This window comes from Fistularia commersonii, chromosome 7, assembly GCF_037954325.1.
Source record: "Fistularia commersonii isolate RoL2024-O1a breed Wild chromosome 7, RoL_Fcom_v1.0, whole genome shotgun sequence".
NCBI lineage: Eukaryota > Metazoa > Chordata > Actinopteri > Syngnathiformes > Fistulariidae > Fistularia > Fistularia commersonii.
Window position 1 is genome coordinate 10,150,529 of NC_141290.1, and position 15,824 is coordinate 10,166,352.

The 15,824-nt window shown below is 45.6% G+C and overlaps 1 protein-coding gene and 1 long non-coding RNA gene across 2 annotated transcripts in view; one reads left to right on the forward strand and one right to left on the reverse strand.

Moving 5' to 3' along the window:
- The window catches only part of ipo9 (importin 9), an 18,106-nt gene continuing 2,282 nt past the window's right edge, over positions 1 to 15,824 (forward strand). The window contains exons 1-23 of the mRNA XM_086149743.1: positions 1 to 275; positions 4,384 to 4,445; positions 4,574 to 4,660; positions 4,740 to 4,941; positions 5,801 to 5,889; positions 5,983 to 6,069; positions 6,710 to 6,829; positions 7,005 to 7,105; positions 7,300 to 7,358; positions 7,454 to 7,605; positions 7,703 to 7,801; positions 8,237 to 8,343; positions 8,453 to 8,592; positions 9,761 to 9,923; positions 10,812 to 11,038; positions 11,238 to 11,386; positions 11,486 to 11,614; positions 12,547 to 12,822; positions 12,925 to 13,091; positions 14,060 to 14,193; positions 14,304 to 14,423; positions 14,924 to 15,034; positions 15,147 to 15,223. Coding sequence (XP_086005869.1) covers positions 116 to 275; positions 4,384 to 4,445; positions 4,574 to 4,660; positions 4,740 to 4,941; positions 5,801 to 5,889; positions 5,983 to 6,069; positions 6,710 to 6,829; positions 7,005 to 7,105; positions 7,300 to 7,358; positions 7,454 to 7,605; positions 7,703 to 7,801; positions 8,237 to 8,343; positions 8,453 to 8,592; positions 9,761 to 9,923; positions 10,812 to 11,038; positions 11,238 to 11,386; positions 11,486 to 11,614; positions 12,547 to 12,822; positions 12,925 to 13,091; positions 14,060 to 14,193; positions 14,304 to 14,423; positions 14,924 to 15,034; positions 15,147 to 15,223 — 3,018 coding nt within the window. The 5' untranslated portion in view covers positions 1 to 115. The remainder of the gene's footprint in view (positions 276 to 4,383; positions 4,446 to 4,573; positions 4,661 to 4,739; positions 4,942 to 5,800; positions 5,890 to 5,982; positions 6,070 to 6,709; positions 6,830 to 7,004; positions 7,106 to 7,299; positions 7,359 to 7,453; positions 7,606 to 7,702; positions 7,802 to 8,236; positions 8,344 to 8,452; positions 8,593 to 9,760; positions 9,924 to 10,811; positions 11,039 to 11,237; positions 11,387 to 11,485; positions 11,615 to 12,546; positions 12,823 to 12,924; positions 13,092 to 14,059; positions 14,194 to 14,303; positions 14,424 to 14,923; positions 15,035 to 15,146; positions 15,224 to 15,824) is intronic.
- LOC147232727 (uncharacterized) lies at positions 7,990 to 10,835 on the reverse strand. Its single transcript, XR_015106391.1, has 3 exons — positions 10,793 to 10,835; positions 9,697 to 9,917; positions 7,990 to 9,018 (listed from the first exon to the last, which is right to left on the reverse strand). It is a non-coding gene; the product is annotated as an uncharacterized LOC147232727 (long non-coding RNA).

Consider the following 15,824-nt stretch of genomic DNA (forward strand, 5'->3'; position numbering starts at 1 on the left):
CCCCGCGTTTCCATGCATTGGCGCGCTTCGCCGCAGCGGCCGTGGCTCTCTGCTCCTCCCCGGGTGGTGGCGTACGGTCTCTGCAGCGGGCTCCGGGCTTGAAAACGCAGCGGGCATGAGTGCGGTGGGCAGCGCTCGGTCGGGTTCGGCCGCCGGGCCGGTCCAGCAGGGGCTGAAAGAAGCCCTCATCGAGACCCTGACGGCCATCCTGTGCCCGGTTCAAGAAGTGCGCGCCGCCGCGGAGGAGCAGATCAAAGTGCTGGAAGTGACCGAAGGTGAGTCGCGGAAGGAGAAAACCCTCCGCGCCCGCCGGGGGTCCCGGGTACCGGCCTCGGGGCCGCCGTGCGGTCCCACTCGCTAACTTTCCGGCTGCGTTAGCTCGGCTCGAACCGTAGCTAACAGCCGGAGCCCCGGTAACGGGCGCTAGCTTAGGCCCCGGTGTCAGAAGTTACCGGTGATGACAAAGTTAGCTTAGTGTAAACGTGCTACTACCCGGGCGTCAACACACAACCGACCGGGTGGTCGTGGCGGTTACTCGGTGAATTAGAAAAAAAAAACACCTTAATTTGAACTCTCTTTTTAAATTGTTACTTTATTTTTCCTAATTTCCCCTCTCATGGTCAGAACCTCTGGTTCTTGTGTCGTGCCGAACGGGACCACCGACAGCCGTTAGCCGATTTGTCTCGACCCCGTCTGTCGACTCGCTCCCACACGGTTCTTCGGATATTAATCGATCTCTCCGAACGGAAAAGCCCTCGTGTAGTGACACACTTTCCCGCGAAGATGTTCGCTCTGGGCGGTGGGAGGCGGGATTCGAGCGGCAAGGAGGGGTGGGGGTTCTCCAGCCCCTCCACCCCCCAATCCGCGTCTGCTGCCTGCATCAGCACCACCAGGCCAGGGAGTGGTCCGTCACCTCCACCTCACCTGTAGAAGGTGTACATATTTCCACAGGATTGCTCAGGAAGGATCAAACTAGTTTCTCCAGCCTCAAGTTGAGAGCTGTACCCCACCGTAGTTGGAAGTGATGCAGGAAATGGCTCCGTAAGAGATTGGGGGCTTCAAGTCCAGTCTGGCCCTGCCTCGGCCAAACAAAGTGAAATTTGGGGCAGTTAAACAATGCAGTTTCATGTTGCGTTGCACACTGGTTTTAAATCCACCTTCAGGCCTAGATTCGATCAGAAGTTGACCAGGTGAGCTTTGAATCCTGCACATGAATCAGAGATTATTTGTTTTCATTTGGCCACCGTAGATCTTGACTCCTTTCACCTGTAATTGCAAGAGCAAATGAGAAATAAACTTTGATTTGAGAGTTATTTGACAGTATTGGAGGAAAACCAAACGTCACGACTTTTCAGAACAATTTCCCTCGTGTCACAATACTGGTTGTGGCACGAGAGTTCTTCATGTCAGACCGTTCGCCTCGTGTCCCTCGTACTGGTGTTGCAGATGAGGAATGTGACACAAGCAATTTTGTGAGATTTCCTGTCCCGGCGTTTCAATATTCGTTCTTTTTCTGGTAACGATTGTTGCTGCAAAACTCGACCGGCATTCTCAAATTATTGATGTTTCAAGTAAAGAAACCCCGTACGTTCTCCGCAGTTAATCCACAACAAATCATTGCCGTTTTCAATAGGACGGGCGGATACAGTATCTATTGTCTGTTTGCAATGCCCCTGCTCAAAGACTAATTGTGCCAGCTGTCTGTCGGCGGTGTGGCAGCGTCGCAGCGAGGCGGACCCTTTCCACTGGCCCCTCTCTAAGGCAGCCACTCTATAGGACTGTCAGCAGTAACATTGTCTTCTGGCGCCTGATGTCACTCTTGGTAAACCCCAGCCAGAGTCGGGCTCACAGCTGAGGCGGATGCTGATCCTGAACTCTGCACATCCGTCGGGCCAGGTTCAAACCAGCTCTGTTTGCTTTCAGGCCCATCGCCTAATGCACTGTTTATAGCCAAAGAACCGTTTTAATGATGTCACTTTACTGCCGTGCAGAGAATTCAGCTACAAATATGCGTTTCTTTTCCTTCAAATTGAAAAGTCTTTTATATTTGCGAGTTGGTTCCAAAAGCTGATGTAGCTTCTCTTTTTGCATCAGCGGGTCTTTGTCCTGCAGCAGCCTCTCTCATTTTATCACCAATTCCAGTATAATTATATGAAGATAGTGTAAGGAATGATTAAGGTGTGATCCCCCACTCCCTTGCCTTTTCAAATTCCCACCTAGGTAGTATTAGAAAAACACTAAAAATAACAAAAGAAACAGCAAAAGTGAAATGCATATTTTATGATCTAAATGATCCAACTTTTTCTCCCTCGCATACAAATGACTCATTCAGTCAAAGGACTCAGTAGTTAGGAGTGTGGCACCCATAGTTAGAACAGAGAGGATGTGGAAGCCAAAGGAGGCAGTGCAGCAAGCACAGGCAGTCATAGGGATATCATAGACCGATGCAGGATAGGTGTGGAGACTTTGGGTTGGGGGTAGGAAAACCAGTGTGGAGTAAGACAACAGTGGATGAAAAGAGGAAGTTGATATTTGATGGGATACATAGGCAAGAGGAGGTAGTAAGACATAGTAGAGCAGTGTCACAGGCAACTCAAGGACAGTGGGTGAATTGGGTGAATGTGGAAAGAAGAACCCTGAAGTGGAAAGAGCTGTAGAGCATGGAGGCTAGTAGAAATACAGAAAGTATGATGTGTTGCCATCTCTCCAGAACTTAAAGCAACGGTTAGCCAAGGATGCTGGCTACCCATTGTGTCCTGGGATGGGCATGTTTAGACATATATTGACAGGGTGTGAGGTAAGTGTTTCCCAGGGGTGATACACCTGGCATCATAACCAGGTCTTGAAATGTTTGGTAGCAGCAGTGGAAGAAAAGCGTCAAGAAATAAATTCTATACTCGGTAATAGGGAGGTTAGGCAAATTAAATTTGTACGTGAGGGAGAAAAGGCTAGATCATTTAGTACAGGTGCCATGCAGGGCAGCTAAGTCTAGGCAGGGCCTGGGAGCTGGTGACTGATCTGAATTAGCAGCTGGTGTTACCAGCATATATAGTTAGTACCTGGCTATGGACGAATTTGTAGCTGTGGTCTGGGGTAGAGAGGATAGCATATTTTATCGAACTTATGGTCCCCTGGGAGGATCAAGTTGACCAGGCTAGTGAGCATAAAAAAGATAGGTATGCTGAGATGGCATCAGAGGCAGAGCAGCGAGGTTGGATGGCTCGGGAGCCATCTCGTCCTGTAAAGGTGGGCTGTCATGGGTTTGTGACAGTCTTTTGTTGCCCTACTGACTGAGTTGGGCATTCGCAGATGGAGCCTGAATCGTGCGGTCAGCAACATGTCTCAGACAGCAGAAAGAGCAAGTGAATGCTTGTGGCTAAGGAGGAAGCATGATAGCTTGGGTGGTTGCTAAAAAAAAGTTTGCTTTTAGATCAGCTGTGTAGCATGGAGGTGGGTGTTTCCAGGTCACTGGATTTCACTCGAGACTTCCCGAGGTATTGTGGGCCTAACTCGACGAAACACAGATGACGGAAGGTGCCCACGTGAAAACCCTGATTAAATGCTTCAGGCTGTTGTTGGCTAATGTAGGTAAGTGGTGTCTGGCTGGTGGTGTGGTAACTTGCTGGTAGCTGGCTTGTTGTTTGTTTAATTTAGCTTCTTAACAGCCTGGATTGGGCTTCTAGATGTGTTTTTACCCAGGATTTTGGCACAAGGTGACAGCAATACCTTGTCCTGTGTATGAAGGAATGATAAACAGCAAAGGTCAGAATACATATTTAGTTATTCCTTCCCAATTTTGGTGGAACTTTTCAAACATTTTCAAAGAGGAGTGGGATGTCAATAATCTCTGGAGACAACATCAGGGTCCGATCCAAACACGCATCGCTGCTAAACTGAGGAGACGTGCTGGACAAAGTTCTGTCTCTGTGATCAGCCATCTTTATTTGTAAAATGTTATTATGATTATGTTTATTTTCACCATTAAACCAAATATCAGCTGTTACCAATGTTTGTACCCATACTCGGTTGCAGTACCTGGGTGCCAACCGTTTAAGAACAGCATGCCTTCAAACTACTCAGTTGCTAACCAGCACACCACATGATATTCAATCTGACGTATTTGTAATTCCCTTATTATTGCTTCTCAATCAACATCTCTCTGATGATGAATGACGGTCCGGAACAGTAGATTGTGACAGCGCGTATGACAGTTCTGTTCAAAATCGCCCACCAAATGTTGCCTTTGCTTGCTGGTTCTTACTCGCTTTCCAAGTGATTGTCTCGTAGCGTTTCATTAGAGCAGGGGTTTAAAGCTCTTCACCTCAGAGCATCACTTCTTTTACCCACCGCAGCATAAGCCTCTGGTGTGTGTTCTTGTTGCAGAGTTTGGGGTCCACCTGGCAGAACTCACAGTAGACCCCCAGGGAGCACTAGCCATCCGTCAGGTGAGTCGGCAGCGATGAAGCATCTATCAGATAAGTGTGACATAATTATCATGTGCCACTTTTTGTCCTCCATATCGACGTTAATTACCGAACAGAAGCCCTTCATCGTCAATGTTGTGTGTTTACAGTTGGCATCCGTCATCCTGAAGCAGTATGTGGAAACTCACTGGTGTTCCCAGTCTGAAAAATTCAGGCCTCCTGAAACTTCAGACCAGGTAAGATGAGGCCGATGGGCCGCCTTTTTGCTCCGCTGTTTGCGGCGTGCCGTTTTCACCTCTGTGGTACCCCCTCCAGGCGAAAGCTGCCATCAGGGAGCTGCTGCCAAACGGGCTGCGAGAGGCCATCAGCAAAGTGCGCTCCAGTGTGGCGTATGCTGTATCAGCCATTGCCCACTGGGACTGGCCAGAGGCCTGGCCGCAGCTCTTTACCCTGCTCATGGAGATGCTGGTCAGCGGAGACGTCAACGCCGTGCACGGGGCAATGAGGGTCCTCACAGGTACGCAAAGCGTTTATGATAACATAGATCCAGTTTCAGCATTGAACCTCTTATTGTTCAATTAAGCGACCAATGCTTGCTTGGCATTTTCAGTGCAAAGCTAATCTGAGAGACAAAGTTTGGACAAGTGTAATTTCCCTGCTCCCTGAGGAGCAAGCCAATACCCCTGAAGTGGGATTAACTTTTTATACTGAGGTCAATGATAATCCCCAAAATAGTCTTTCAATCGCTTTGTGCGCCAGTCTCATTAAAATCAGGTGTAACATTTCTAGGCCATCAATGTATTTTTTACGCTTATAGTCAATAGGGAGCGCTGCTGCTCAACAATCAACATGTGATAAACATTTGCAAATGTGTGGCATTTTTCGGAAATCTGGATGTGAATTTTGTTTCCTGCTTTTTCCTGCAAATCGAGATATCACTTTTATTGAAAAGTTGCATAAATAATGAGAGGCATAAAGAAACTGCTGCTTTGCCAAGGCTCCACATCTCAAAGTAATTTTCTAACAATACATAGTCAAGTAACTGTGAAGAAACAAGGGAAATGTTCACTGTTGTCAGGAGTGTGTGCGTGCAGTTACGCTATGCTTAGCCACGTCCAAGTGGGGTCAAAATCCCAAACATAGCTTCAGTAGAGGCTGATTTGCAAGTTGTTGCTTTCAATTAGTGCTAAGTTTATGTTAGCAAATTGGGTCACTGTGTAATTTCCTTTTTACTGCTGTCTAAACATTTGTTTTGTATTGAGAGGAAAGCGAAGCAAGGCAGACTCTTGTACCCTTTGTTGAATAATACCTTGACTATGGACAATGATTATTCTTGATGTAAAAAAAAATAATAAAAAGCTGCTGTCTGTGTGCAGAGTTTACGCGAGAAGTGACAGACACTCAGATGCCCCTGGTAGCTCCTGTCATCTTACCTGAGATGTACAAGATTTTCACCATGGCTGAGGTACCAGCGACTCTTAGCAACAGGAAATCGACCAATGTTGATAGCGGTGCTCAAGATGAACGTCTCTGATTTGAATGTCACTCGTCGTCGCAGGTGTACAGCATTCGCACACGTTCCAGAGCGGTGGAGATATTTACCACCTGTGCCAACCTCATCTGTGCTATTGAAGAGCTGGAAAAGGTGAGCCAAGTGATCATTTTAAAGGTATAAGACAGATCTTAATTGTTCCCACAATGGGGAAATCAAATTGTCACAGCAGTCTTACAGGGTAGAAAAGTGCGCAAATAGTAATAGTAGAAAGAAGAGAATGCATATGAAAGATACAGATTCAAATAAACGAAGACTATGTACAATATATTCAATAGAATATAAAAAATCTAAAAAGAAATCAAGGAAATGCCTTGTGCAGGTAATGGTTGTAGAAATTACAGGCTCACAGAAGGAGATGGCAGGAGGGTGGTGAAAATGCAATGATTATAAGTAAGGTGTCCTGGACAATGTATAAATATTAATATAGATACTGCATGGATGAGAGTGGTAGGTATAGCTGGAGGTAGATGAGATGTGCAAAGAAATATTTTTGTGCTGCTGTAAGCAGTATGAAATAATGACATGATTCATCCTGCACTGTTTCCCAAGGACACACTCTGAAATTCCTTTTTGTCAGCTTCACCCCTTTTTTATATGTAAAAAAGAAAGAAAAAAAAAATTCCCGCCACCAGAAGTGATGGGGTTTTTCTATTACTCGTCCTCACATCAGGCTGAACCATCGAGAAGAGCATTGAAGTTTTGTTTTTCTTTTTTTCCTTCTTTTTTTAAGGGTGCAGCCAAAGCCTTGATCTTCCCAGTGGTGCAGCAGTTCACAGAAGCATTTGTGCAGGCGCTGCAAATGCCTGACGGGCCCTCGTCTGACAGCGGCCTGAAGATGGAGGTCCTCAAGGTGAACTCAGCGTGATGTAGATAAGGGCTTGGGGTTGCTTTTAAAAAAAAAAAAAAAAACAAACTCAGCTTCATAGGATCGATCAGTATGCCTGTGCAAATGAATCACCTCTAAGTCATTCATGACTAAACGCCTCCATGCAGCCGCTTCAGAAGTGTATTTCTTCTTCCTGCAGGCGGTGACAGCCCTGGTTAAGAATTTCCCCAAACCCATGGTGTCCTCCATGCAGCAGATTTTACCCATTGTATGGAACACGCTGACTGAAAGTGCAGCTTTATATCCTTCAGAACGCCCTTCTGTGCTCCTGCTGTGACAATCACAGCTCCGCTGAAAGCGTTTTTTTGTTGTTGTTGTTGTTGTAGTAGTTGGGGCAAATTAATCCCCTTCCTTGTGACACAAAAGTTATCTGGCCTTGTATACAAGTAGGAGCAAAGGTTTTAACCCAACAGTTCCTTGACCTTTCTATCCACTTATGTACGAACAGAGGTCAACTACACCGAGGATGTCGATGATCCAATTGACTCAGATGGTGAATATGGTTTTTCACTGCCGAAAATAACAAGGTTGCAATGCTCACGGGTTACTTCTGCTCACGGCCCTTCTTGTACGTCTTGTGCATTGCAGGTGAGGTTTTAGGTTTTGAGAATCTAGTGTTTAGCATCTTTGAGTTCGTCCACACAATGCTGGAGAACAACAAGTTCAAGAGCACGGTGAAGAAAGCCATGCCTGAGCTCATCTACTACATCATCCTGTATATGCAGATCACTGAGGACCAGGTGAGAAGTAGCTGCCAACACATGTGGATGAAGCCATTCGGGGAATGTGTGTGATACTGATGTATTTTTGTTTTGTTTTTCCTCAATTGTTCCTCAGATCAAGGTGTGGACAGCTAACCCTCAGCAGTTTGTGGAAGATGAAGACGATGATACCTTCTCCTATTCAGTCAGGATCTCCGCTCAGGACCTCTTACTGGTGAGATACAAATGGGCAAAAATGCCGTAAATGCACATTGTCATGGGTTTTAAATTGTCTTATTAGCTGAATGAAATTATAGAATTCAGCCAGGTCTCGGTGTAAAGCATCCTTGACCTATGACCGTCTGTGGTTATGGCGCCATCTCCCATGCATGTATTACAAAAGTCGTTTTCCATCAATCCGACGTGCGTTGGTTTTGCGACATTAAGACAAATTTTGTGGGGGAACTAGTTGGTGAGTGGAGCGGGTGAATATGTCATCAGGCGGCACTATACGAGGAAGACGCCTTTGTTTGCATTCACCTCTCCAGACTCACCTGCACCTTCTCCAGGTTCTGCAATTTCACCCCTGTGTTAGTGTAGGTGAGTGACATCGGCACTTGTGTACAGATGCGAACATTAGACTTTTTTTTTTTTTTTTAATTTTACCCAGGCTGTTGCAGCTGAGTTCCAGAATGAGAGTGCAGCAGCACTGGCTGCAGCAGCAACCAGACACCTGCAGGAGGCCGAACAGGCCAGAACCGGAGGCGACGAGCACTGGTGAGGAGACAACGCAACCTCCCTCTTCAGACCACACTCGTTTCTCACTGGTCAGAAAGTGATCCTCAGTGCTGGGCGATTCAGTTTTGTTTTTGTTTTTTATTCACAGGTGGAAGATTCATGAAGCGTGCATGTTAGCCCTCGGCTCAGTCAAGACCATCATCACGGAGAATGTGAAGAACGGTCGCATCCAGTTCGACATGCACGGTTTTCTGGCCAGCGTCATCCTCGCCGATCTCAACCTTGCAGGTCAGTCCTTGTAATGCAGCGGACTTATTCTACAGCGGGACCATTACGGTACAGATTTTTTAAGCTGTGGCCAAGAATCAGTACGCCGACAGTAGTGATTAGTTCTTCTGCTTCAAAATAGCAGCATCTGGGACAATAAAAGTGAGAATTTATCGTTCGGATAAAATGACAATGACAAGGATTCAAAATGGACAGGATAGTGGGATGCGGTTTGGTGTGGAAGCAGTGGTATCGTGGAGAAGACGGGAGGAGGGGATGAGGATATGGCAGTTGCAGTTTTGGGCGTGATGAGGATCAGGAATGAGTCCTGTCAGAGGGATGGTACGTGTTAGATGTTCTGGAGATAGAGGCAGAAGGGGATGGTTTGGATGTGGACAGAGGCGGTATGGTGAGGAATGCTGAGGTTGGAACGGCCAGGCTGGAGATCTAGAAGAAGATCAGAGAGGAGTTTTATGGATGGAGAGGAAGAGGACAGGAAGTTAGTTGGCGACAGCCGAAGGGATCAGCTGAGGATGTTGACAAGGACTTAATTTAGACCCCTAATCTGCAGCTGAGTAGTTCATTTATTACAATGTATTACGATATTGCATCATGATCCCGAGGCATGTGGTGATTTGAATTTAAGATAAAAGAAGATGGACAATTGATCCAATGACGGGGAAATTAAATTGTCACAGCAGGATTGCAGGGTAGGAAAGTGTGCAAAGAGTAATTATAGAAGAATATGCAAATAAAGAATATAGATACAAACATACAGACTATGTACAATATATACAATACAAAGCAAAATATAAAAATAAGAAATAAAAAAAATACCTTGTGCAGCTAATTGTTATAGAAATAACAGGTGAACAGTCAGAGATGTAGGTATTAGAAATTAAATAACTGATGTGTCCTTGAGAAGGTGTAAATACAAATGTTGCACAGATGAGTGTTAGGTAGAGATGGAGGTAGAAAGGGGGAGTATTTGTGGTGTCGCACAGAATTTCTTAGGAATCTCAAATTGTCCTTGATTTATATAATCTGCAATGTTAAGTTTATGATCAGTCTGTAAAGAAACTACACCTTTTCTATTTAACAGTAAATAAATGGCACTTTATTCACCACCCAAATGGTAGCTGTTTCCTCTTCTGTTTCGACACTCAAGTTGTATTCCTCCCTTGAGCAGCCGCATCTCCGTTCCTCCTGGGCCGTGCTCTGTGGGCGGCCAGTCGCTTCACGGCAGCGATGTCCCCAGAGCTCATCCAGCAGTTTCTCCAGGCCACCGTCAGCGGCCTCCACGACAGCCAGCCGCCCTCCGTCCGCATATCTGCAGTCAGGGCCATCTGGGGGTGAGGGGGTCATCGTTTTTGTTTTTTTTATAGAACCAATTCTTATGGTGAAAGACTGCAGGCGAAAAAGACCTGGACCTGCTCATGCCATTCAAATACCATTGCCATCACAGCTTCTTAAATAAATTCATTTTATTGTGACAGTAATCCCTCATTTATGGGGCTTATGTTCCAAAACCAACTGTGATAAATGAAAATCTGCCAAGTAGCATCCATATTTTGATTTTATTATTTGTACATATTTTAAAGCTTTATGAACGTTTCCACACACTTATCAACCTTTCCTGTATGCTATAAACCCTTCCCTTTATAAAACCCTTTTTATGGGTTAAATAGCCTGAATGGACAAGGTGAGATGCTGAATGCATGCTATGCATGGGAGATGCAGGGAATGATGCTACGGTGGCTGAGCCAATCACAGCCCAGGATACAGAACACAGAACACGGCGTAGTTGAACGGCTCTAGAAAATGCTCATTTGACCCTAAAAATTATTGAAATGATAAATATATAAAAATACTTTTATGCCACACAAAGCCATGGTGTAGCAAAAATGTAATGCAATGTAAAATATAAAAATTGTACAATTTTATATCACAGATAGTTCGCTATAACGCAGGTTTTGCAGTTTTATATATACAGTGAGACCATGAAAGGTGATATGGCGAGGGACTGCTGCATAGCCAAATATTCTGACCGAGTTCTGTAAAAGCCAGTTACTGCTGTTTGGGGAAAAAGGGCATGTTCTTTTTTTAAATAAAAAGGCATTCATGGGTCGAGCGGTGGTCAATGGCAGTTACGCAACGATGTCTGGATATGGTAGAACTTCCAACTTTCCATAAGTTGTGTAACCGAACGCTGACCGGTGACCTGTCTTTTCTCCCCGCAGGTACTGCGACCAGCTGAAGCTTTCGGAGAGCACCCACGTGCTGCAGCCCTTCCTCCCCAGCATCCTGGAGGGGCTGGTCCAACTTGCCGCGCAGTTCAGCTCCGAGGTGCTGACCCTGGTCATGGAGACGCTGTGCATAGTGTGCACCGTGGACCCGGCCTTCACCACCAGCGCCGAGAACAAGATCTGCCCCCTCACCATTGCAATATTCCTTAAATATAACAATGGTACTGAGTCATTGCCACTCCTCAAATAATGTGATATTTACCTCATTGTATATCACGTTGCAGTGTATTTGTCTTTCCTGCTGGCGAAAGCGCGCTCATTCAAGCCACAATCCTTCGGTGGTCCCCAGAGAAGACATGTAGATATTGTGTGTTCTTTTTATTTTTTACATCAGGCCCTGTCTCCTTCTCTCCTCCTAAGACCCCGTGGTAGCATCTCTGGCTCAGGATATTTTTAAGGAACTGGCCCAGATCGAAGGCTGCCAGGGCCCCATGCAGATGCGCCTCATCCCCACGCTGGTCAGCATCATGCAGGCTCCTGCCGACAAGATTCCCTCTGGACTCTGCGCAGTAAGTGACAAAGAAACAGGCCTATAACATATGTGAATATTTTCTCTAACACCTAAAAATGAGCATTCGGGCTAAATCATCTCTTCTCGCTTTCTCCAGACGTCCATAGACATCCTGACTACTGTTGTTCGCAACACTAAGCCGCCTCTTTCAGAGGTCCTGGTATGCCAGGCTTTCCCTGTGGTGGCACAGTGCACCTTGCGCACTGATGACAACACTATTATGCAGGTAAACTCTCTTGCAAAGTCTCTGGTGAGGAACAGCAAAGGCTAATGTAGTAAAATAAAAAAACATACAGTAATACTTGGACTTATTAGTTTAGTTATTATTAGTTCCTTCCGTGGCTTGATTTGAATGTGTATCAAATTAAATGTACCCATTAAAATGAATTGAACGCAATTGATCCATTCCAGCTCCCCGGGTTTTGGTGTGTTTTTAAATAGGAAAAATGTACTCTATCAATAACAAAAAAAAATTATAATACATAATAAGAGAGCCTGGAAAGGAATAAATTGGGATTGTAAAGTGTTTTTACCATGAAGATCGGACGGAGATGCATGGCCAGTGGAGATAGTCCGTTTTTAATTTCATGGATGCACTTAATACCGCAATGTGTTGGAGTAACACTTTGCTAAACTTCATTTAGCGATGAAGTGAATGCTGCTTCTCTTTTTAAAACCATCAAACCGTCCCCGACCGTCTCTGAATGACTCTTCCGACACCCTGTCCGTCGACATTTCCGCGGTCTGTTGCACAAAATCCCCGGAAATGTCTTCTGCCTTCTCACTGATGATGCTCGCCGTCACGGTATTGCACAACTTCTCCATCGAGAAGTCCAAGACACACACCTCACTCATGTTGTTTCATGAGTTTCCCTGAGCCACCCAGTGGTTGGCGGCTGTTTTTGAACACCACCTCACAGCGGCAGCCACGTTGGTGTCAAACTCTCATCCCGCTTGCTTCTTACTCCATCGATTTTTATTGCTTTTTGATATGAGATCTGAGTGACAACTCCTGTCTTAGAAAATTCCCAAGTTGACGAAAAGTGGTTCCACTGTATCATGTTGCATATAAACCCATGTGCTTTTCCCATAAAGGTAAAATAACATGGTTGTTTGCCTTCAAACCCACTTTCCTCATTCTGTCTTGCCCCTCCCCAGAACGGCGGCGAGTGTCTGCGGGCGTACGTCTCCGTGGCCCTCGAGCAGATCGCTCAGTGGCGGGACGAACAGGGCAACAGCGGCCTGTGGTACGTCATGCAGGTGGTCAACCAGCTGCTCGATCCCAGGACGTCCGAGTTCACGGCCGCCTTCGTAGGCAGGTTGGTTTCCACGCTGATCTCCAGGGCAGGGACCGAGCTCGGGGAGCAGCTCGACCAAATCCTCAGGGCAATCCTGAGTAAGATGCAGCAGGCCGAGACCCTGAGTGTCATGCAGGTAAGGGAGAAAGGTGACCCTCCAAGCCGAAGTTCGTTTTTCCCCTCTCAGATGCCACTTTGATGGTTCCCCCTCTGCTTTTTCTGTCCTCACTGTCTGTAGTCTCTGATCATGGTGTTTGCACACCTGGTACACTCCCAGCTGGAGCCTCTGCTGGAGTTCCTGTGCAGCCTACCTGGTCCTACTGGGAAGCCCGCCCTGGAGTTTGTCATGACAGAGTGGATGAGCAGGCAGCACCTCTTCTATGGACAGTATGAGGGAAAAGTCAGGTACGACTTGTTTTTCATCAATATTTTACAACTTTCTTACAGGGAGCGGAATGGCATTGCGTTCCAGCAACACACTCACTGGCCACTTTGTAAGGTACACCTTGTGAGTACCGGGTCGGATCCACTTCTGCCTTCAGAGCCGCCATAATTCTCTGTGGTGTAGATTCAACAAGGTGCTAGAAACACTCTTAAGAGATTCTGTGCATGTTTGTCAACAAGAGATCTCTTACACTATCACTCCACCACCTGCTGATACAAGGTAGGGTCAGTCCTTGCTCTCATGTTGGTCTCCTCAGGTTCCTATTCCATCAGCTACAGTTGGAGACATGGTCTCTAGCAAACCATGGTTGCCTCCTTTTTTCTGCCTCCCGTTAAATTGGGCTCACCGCAATAGATCCTGTATGCCTTGGTTGAAACAAGTGGCTACTTGAGTCACCGTCGCCTCTCTGCAAACCCTAGATACGTCCATACCTCAAAGTCAGCTTTGTCAGTTTCTGAACATGTACTGGATGTACAGAGGAATTGAGAACACGTTTTCTTGCTATCCCACAGTGACATGAAATTAACAATAATAATAATAATAATATAATAATAACAGTAAAGCATTCACCGCATTCAGAGTCCTTTTAATTACCTTCTCAAGCTTGGTTTAAACCCCAGCATGGGCTAATCGCCACGTGATTGGGCGATTAGCGATTTGCGCTCACAAGCACCCAAATTAGGTGTATATAAAAGTCAGAACCAATACAAAGAAAGCACACTTTGCACATTTTTCAAATCTGCAGCCGGGTATTGTACACTTACCTAAATGTGGTGTGAACGTCAATAATTGTGGCATGAATATGAGACTGCAGTGACTGGTTGGCTCACTGCACACATAAACACAGTATCCATGTTTGAGTGCAGCCAAATACCTACTTAGCCGTCTCTTTTCCCTATATCTGGTCCATGTCCTTCCCCTCCTGCAGCACGGTGGCTCTCTGCAAGCTACTACAGCACAGTCTCAACACTGATGACAAACGTCTCCAGGACATTGTGGTGAAAGGAGAGGAGATCTTCTGTCCAGAGGACGGCATCCGAACGCGCTCCAAGTCTGCAAAGAGTAAGGCTCCAAAATACTTTTTGTTTTTTTTTCTCTCTCCCAAGATTTTGTTGCAGACATTGGTTTAAAACTGACCTCTGTGTCATCGTTCTTGTTCATACCCCCCTCAGATCCGGAGAGGTGGACCAACATTCCCTTGCTTGTAAAAATCTTTAAATTGATCATCAATGAGCTGTCGACGGTAGTGGAGGCGAATGCCAGCCGGGCGAATGCAGCCGACTGGAGCCAAGGTAAGTACAAAAACTGTGTGAAGCACACCTGTTTTCAAGCTTTGACCTGTCCACTGTCTTAACATAGTTTTTCTTTTTCATCAAACATAAACTACGTGTAAAGTTAGGGTTTAACACTATACTTGACATCACTCAGCAAAACTGACTTCTCTAATTTAGCATTTAACATCGTCGATGTAAATTATGTAGATGTTTTTCACAGAACCAAATATAATGGGCCTTACGTGTGTTTTCTGAATAACATTATCCTTCAACATGTAAGCAGAACAGCATCAGTTGTTTACTTAGTATCACCGTTAGAAGTCCTCCTGCTGGCCGGTGCTTGGAATGACCATTCCGAGCACAGGATCGTTTTACCCGAGACCGAGCCTTTCCCGACATGTTTCCGAAGTCGCAGTCAGGTTTAGAGAATCACCCCTGAGCTGAGGAAAGTCAGGAACTTTGACCAACGCCGGTGCATCCCAAGGCGACCCAGGTGATTCATTTGCGATTCATCTCAGATTCCACCGGTATGTGGGAGGAGCAGGAGGAAGACGAAGGGGACGAGGAGGAAGAGGACGAAGGGCTGGCAGGACAGCTCCTTTCAGATCTTATCGCCTCCAATAAATACGGTATCGGCCTTCTCCATTCCAGGGGTTTCATCCCACCGTCAACAGTCATCTGTTTGCATACATTTGTTTATTAAAGGACTTTCTAAATGTCAAGTTTTTACTTGTCTTCCAGATGATGATTATTATGAGGATGATGATGAGGACGATCCAGATGCCTTGAAAGACCCCATTTATCAAATTGACCTACAGGTATGGCCACTAAACCACTAATGATTTTTTTTCCAAGGTTTATGTTTTAATTTGTTTTTGATGAAGAGGTATTTAGCATGATGATTTCTGATGACTTAGCATATTTAAGGGCAGTGGAACCATGACATAGAAGTTTGATTGGTTTCTTGACAGGCTTGGGGCTCAATTTGTTCATATATTAAATTAAACATAATTTACCGATCGAGAAATGCCACTTCTCTTCTTAAAACCATCAAACCGTCCCCGACCGGCTCTGAATGACTCTTCCGACACCTCAAATCACAAAGCAAAAATCCACTGAATGATGTCTTCGATCTCAGAAAAAACTCCTAAGTTTATGTACTCGTAAGTCAAGGTTCCGCTGTACTTTTTAAAATGCTGTCTTTAAAAGGCTAACAAAAACAGTAGAAAGTTATAGCGAGAAGGACAAGGGAAATGTTTTAAATATGCATTTCACGTCTGAAAGGGAGACGGACGAGTCAACACTGATCCCGTTATGACCCTGAATTCCATCTTATACGTGAATCACCGTCAACATATTGTACGTTGACCTACAAAAGACCCAATCGCCATTATCAGCTTATTTTGTTAACTCAGCCTT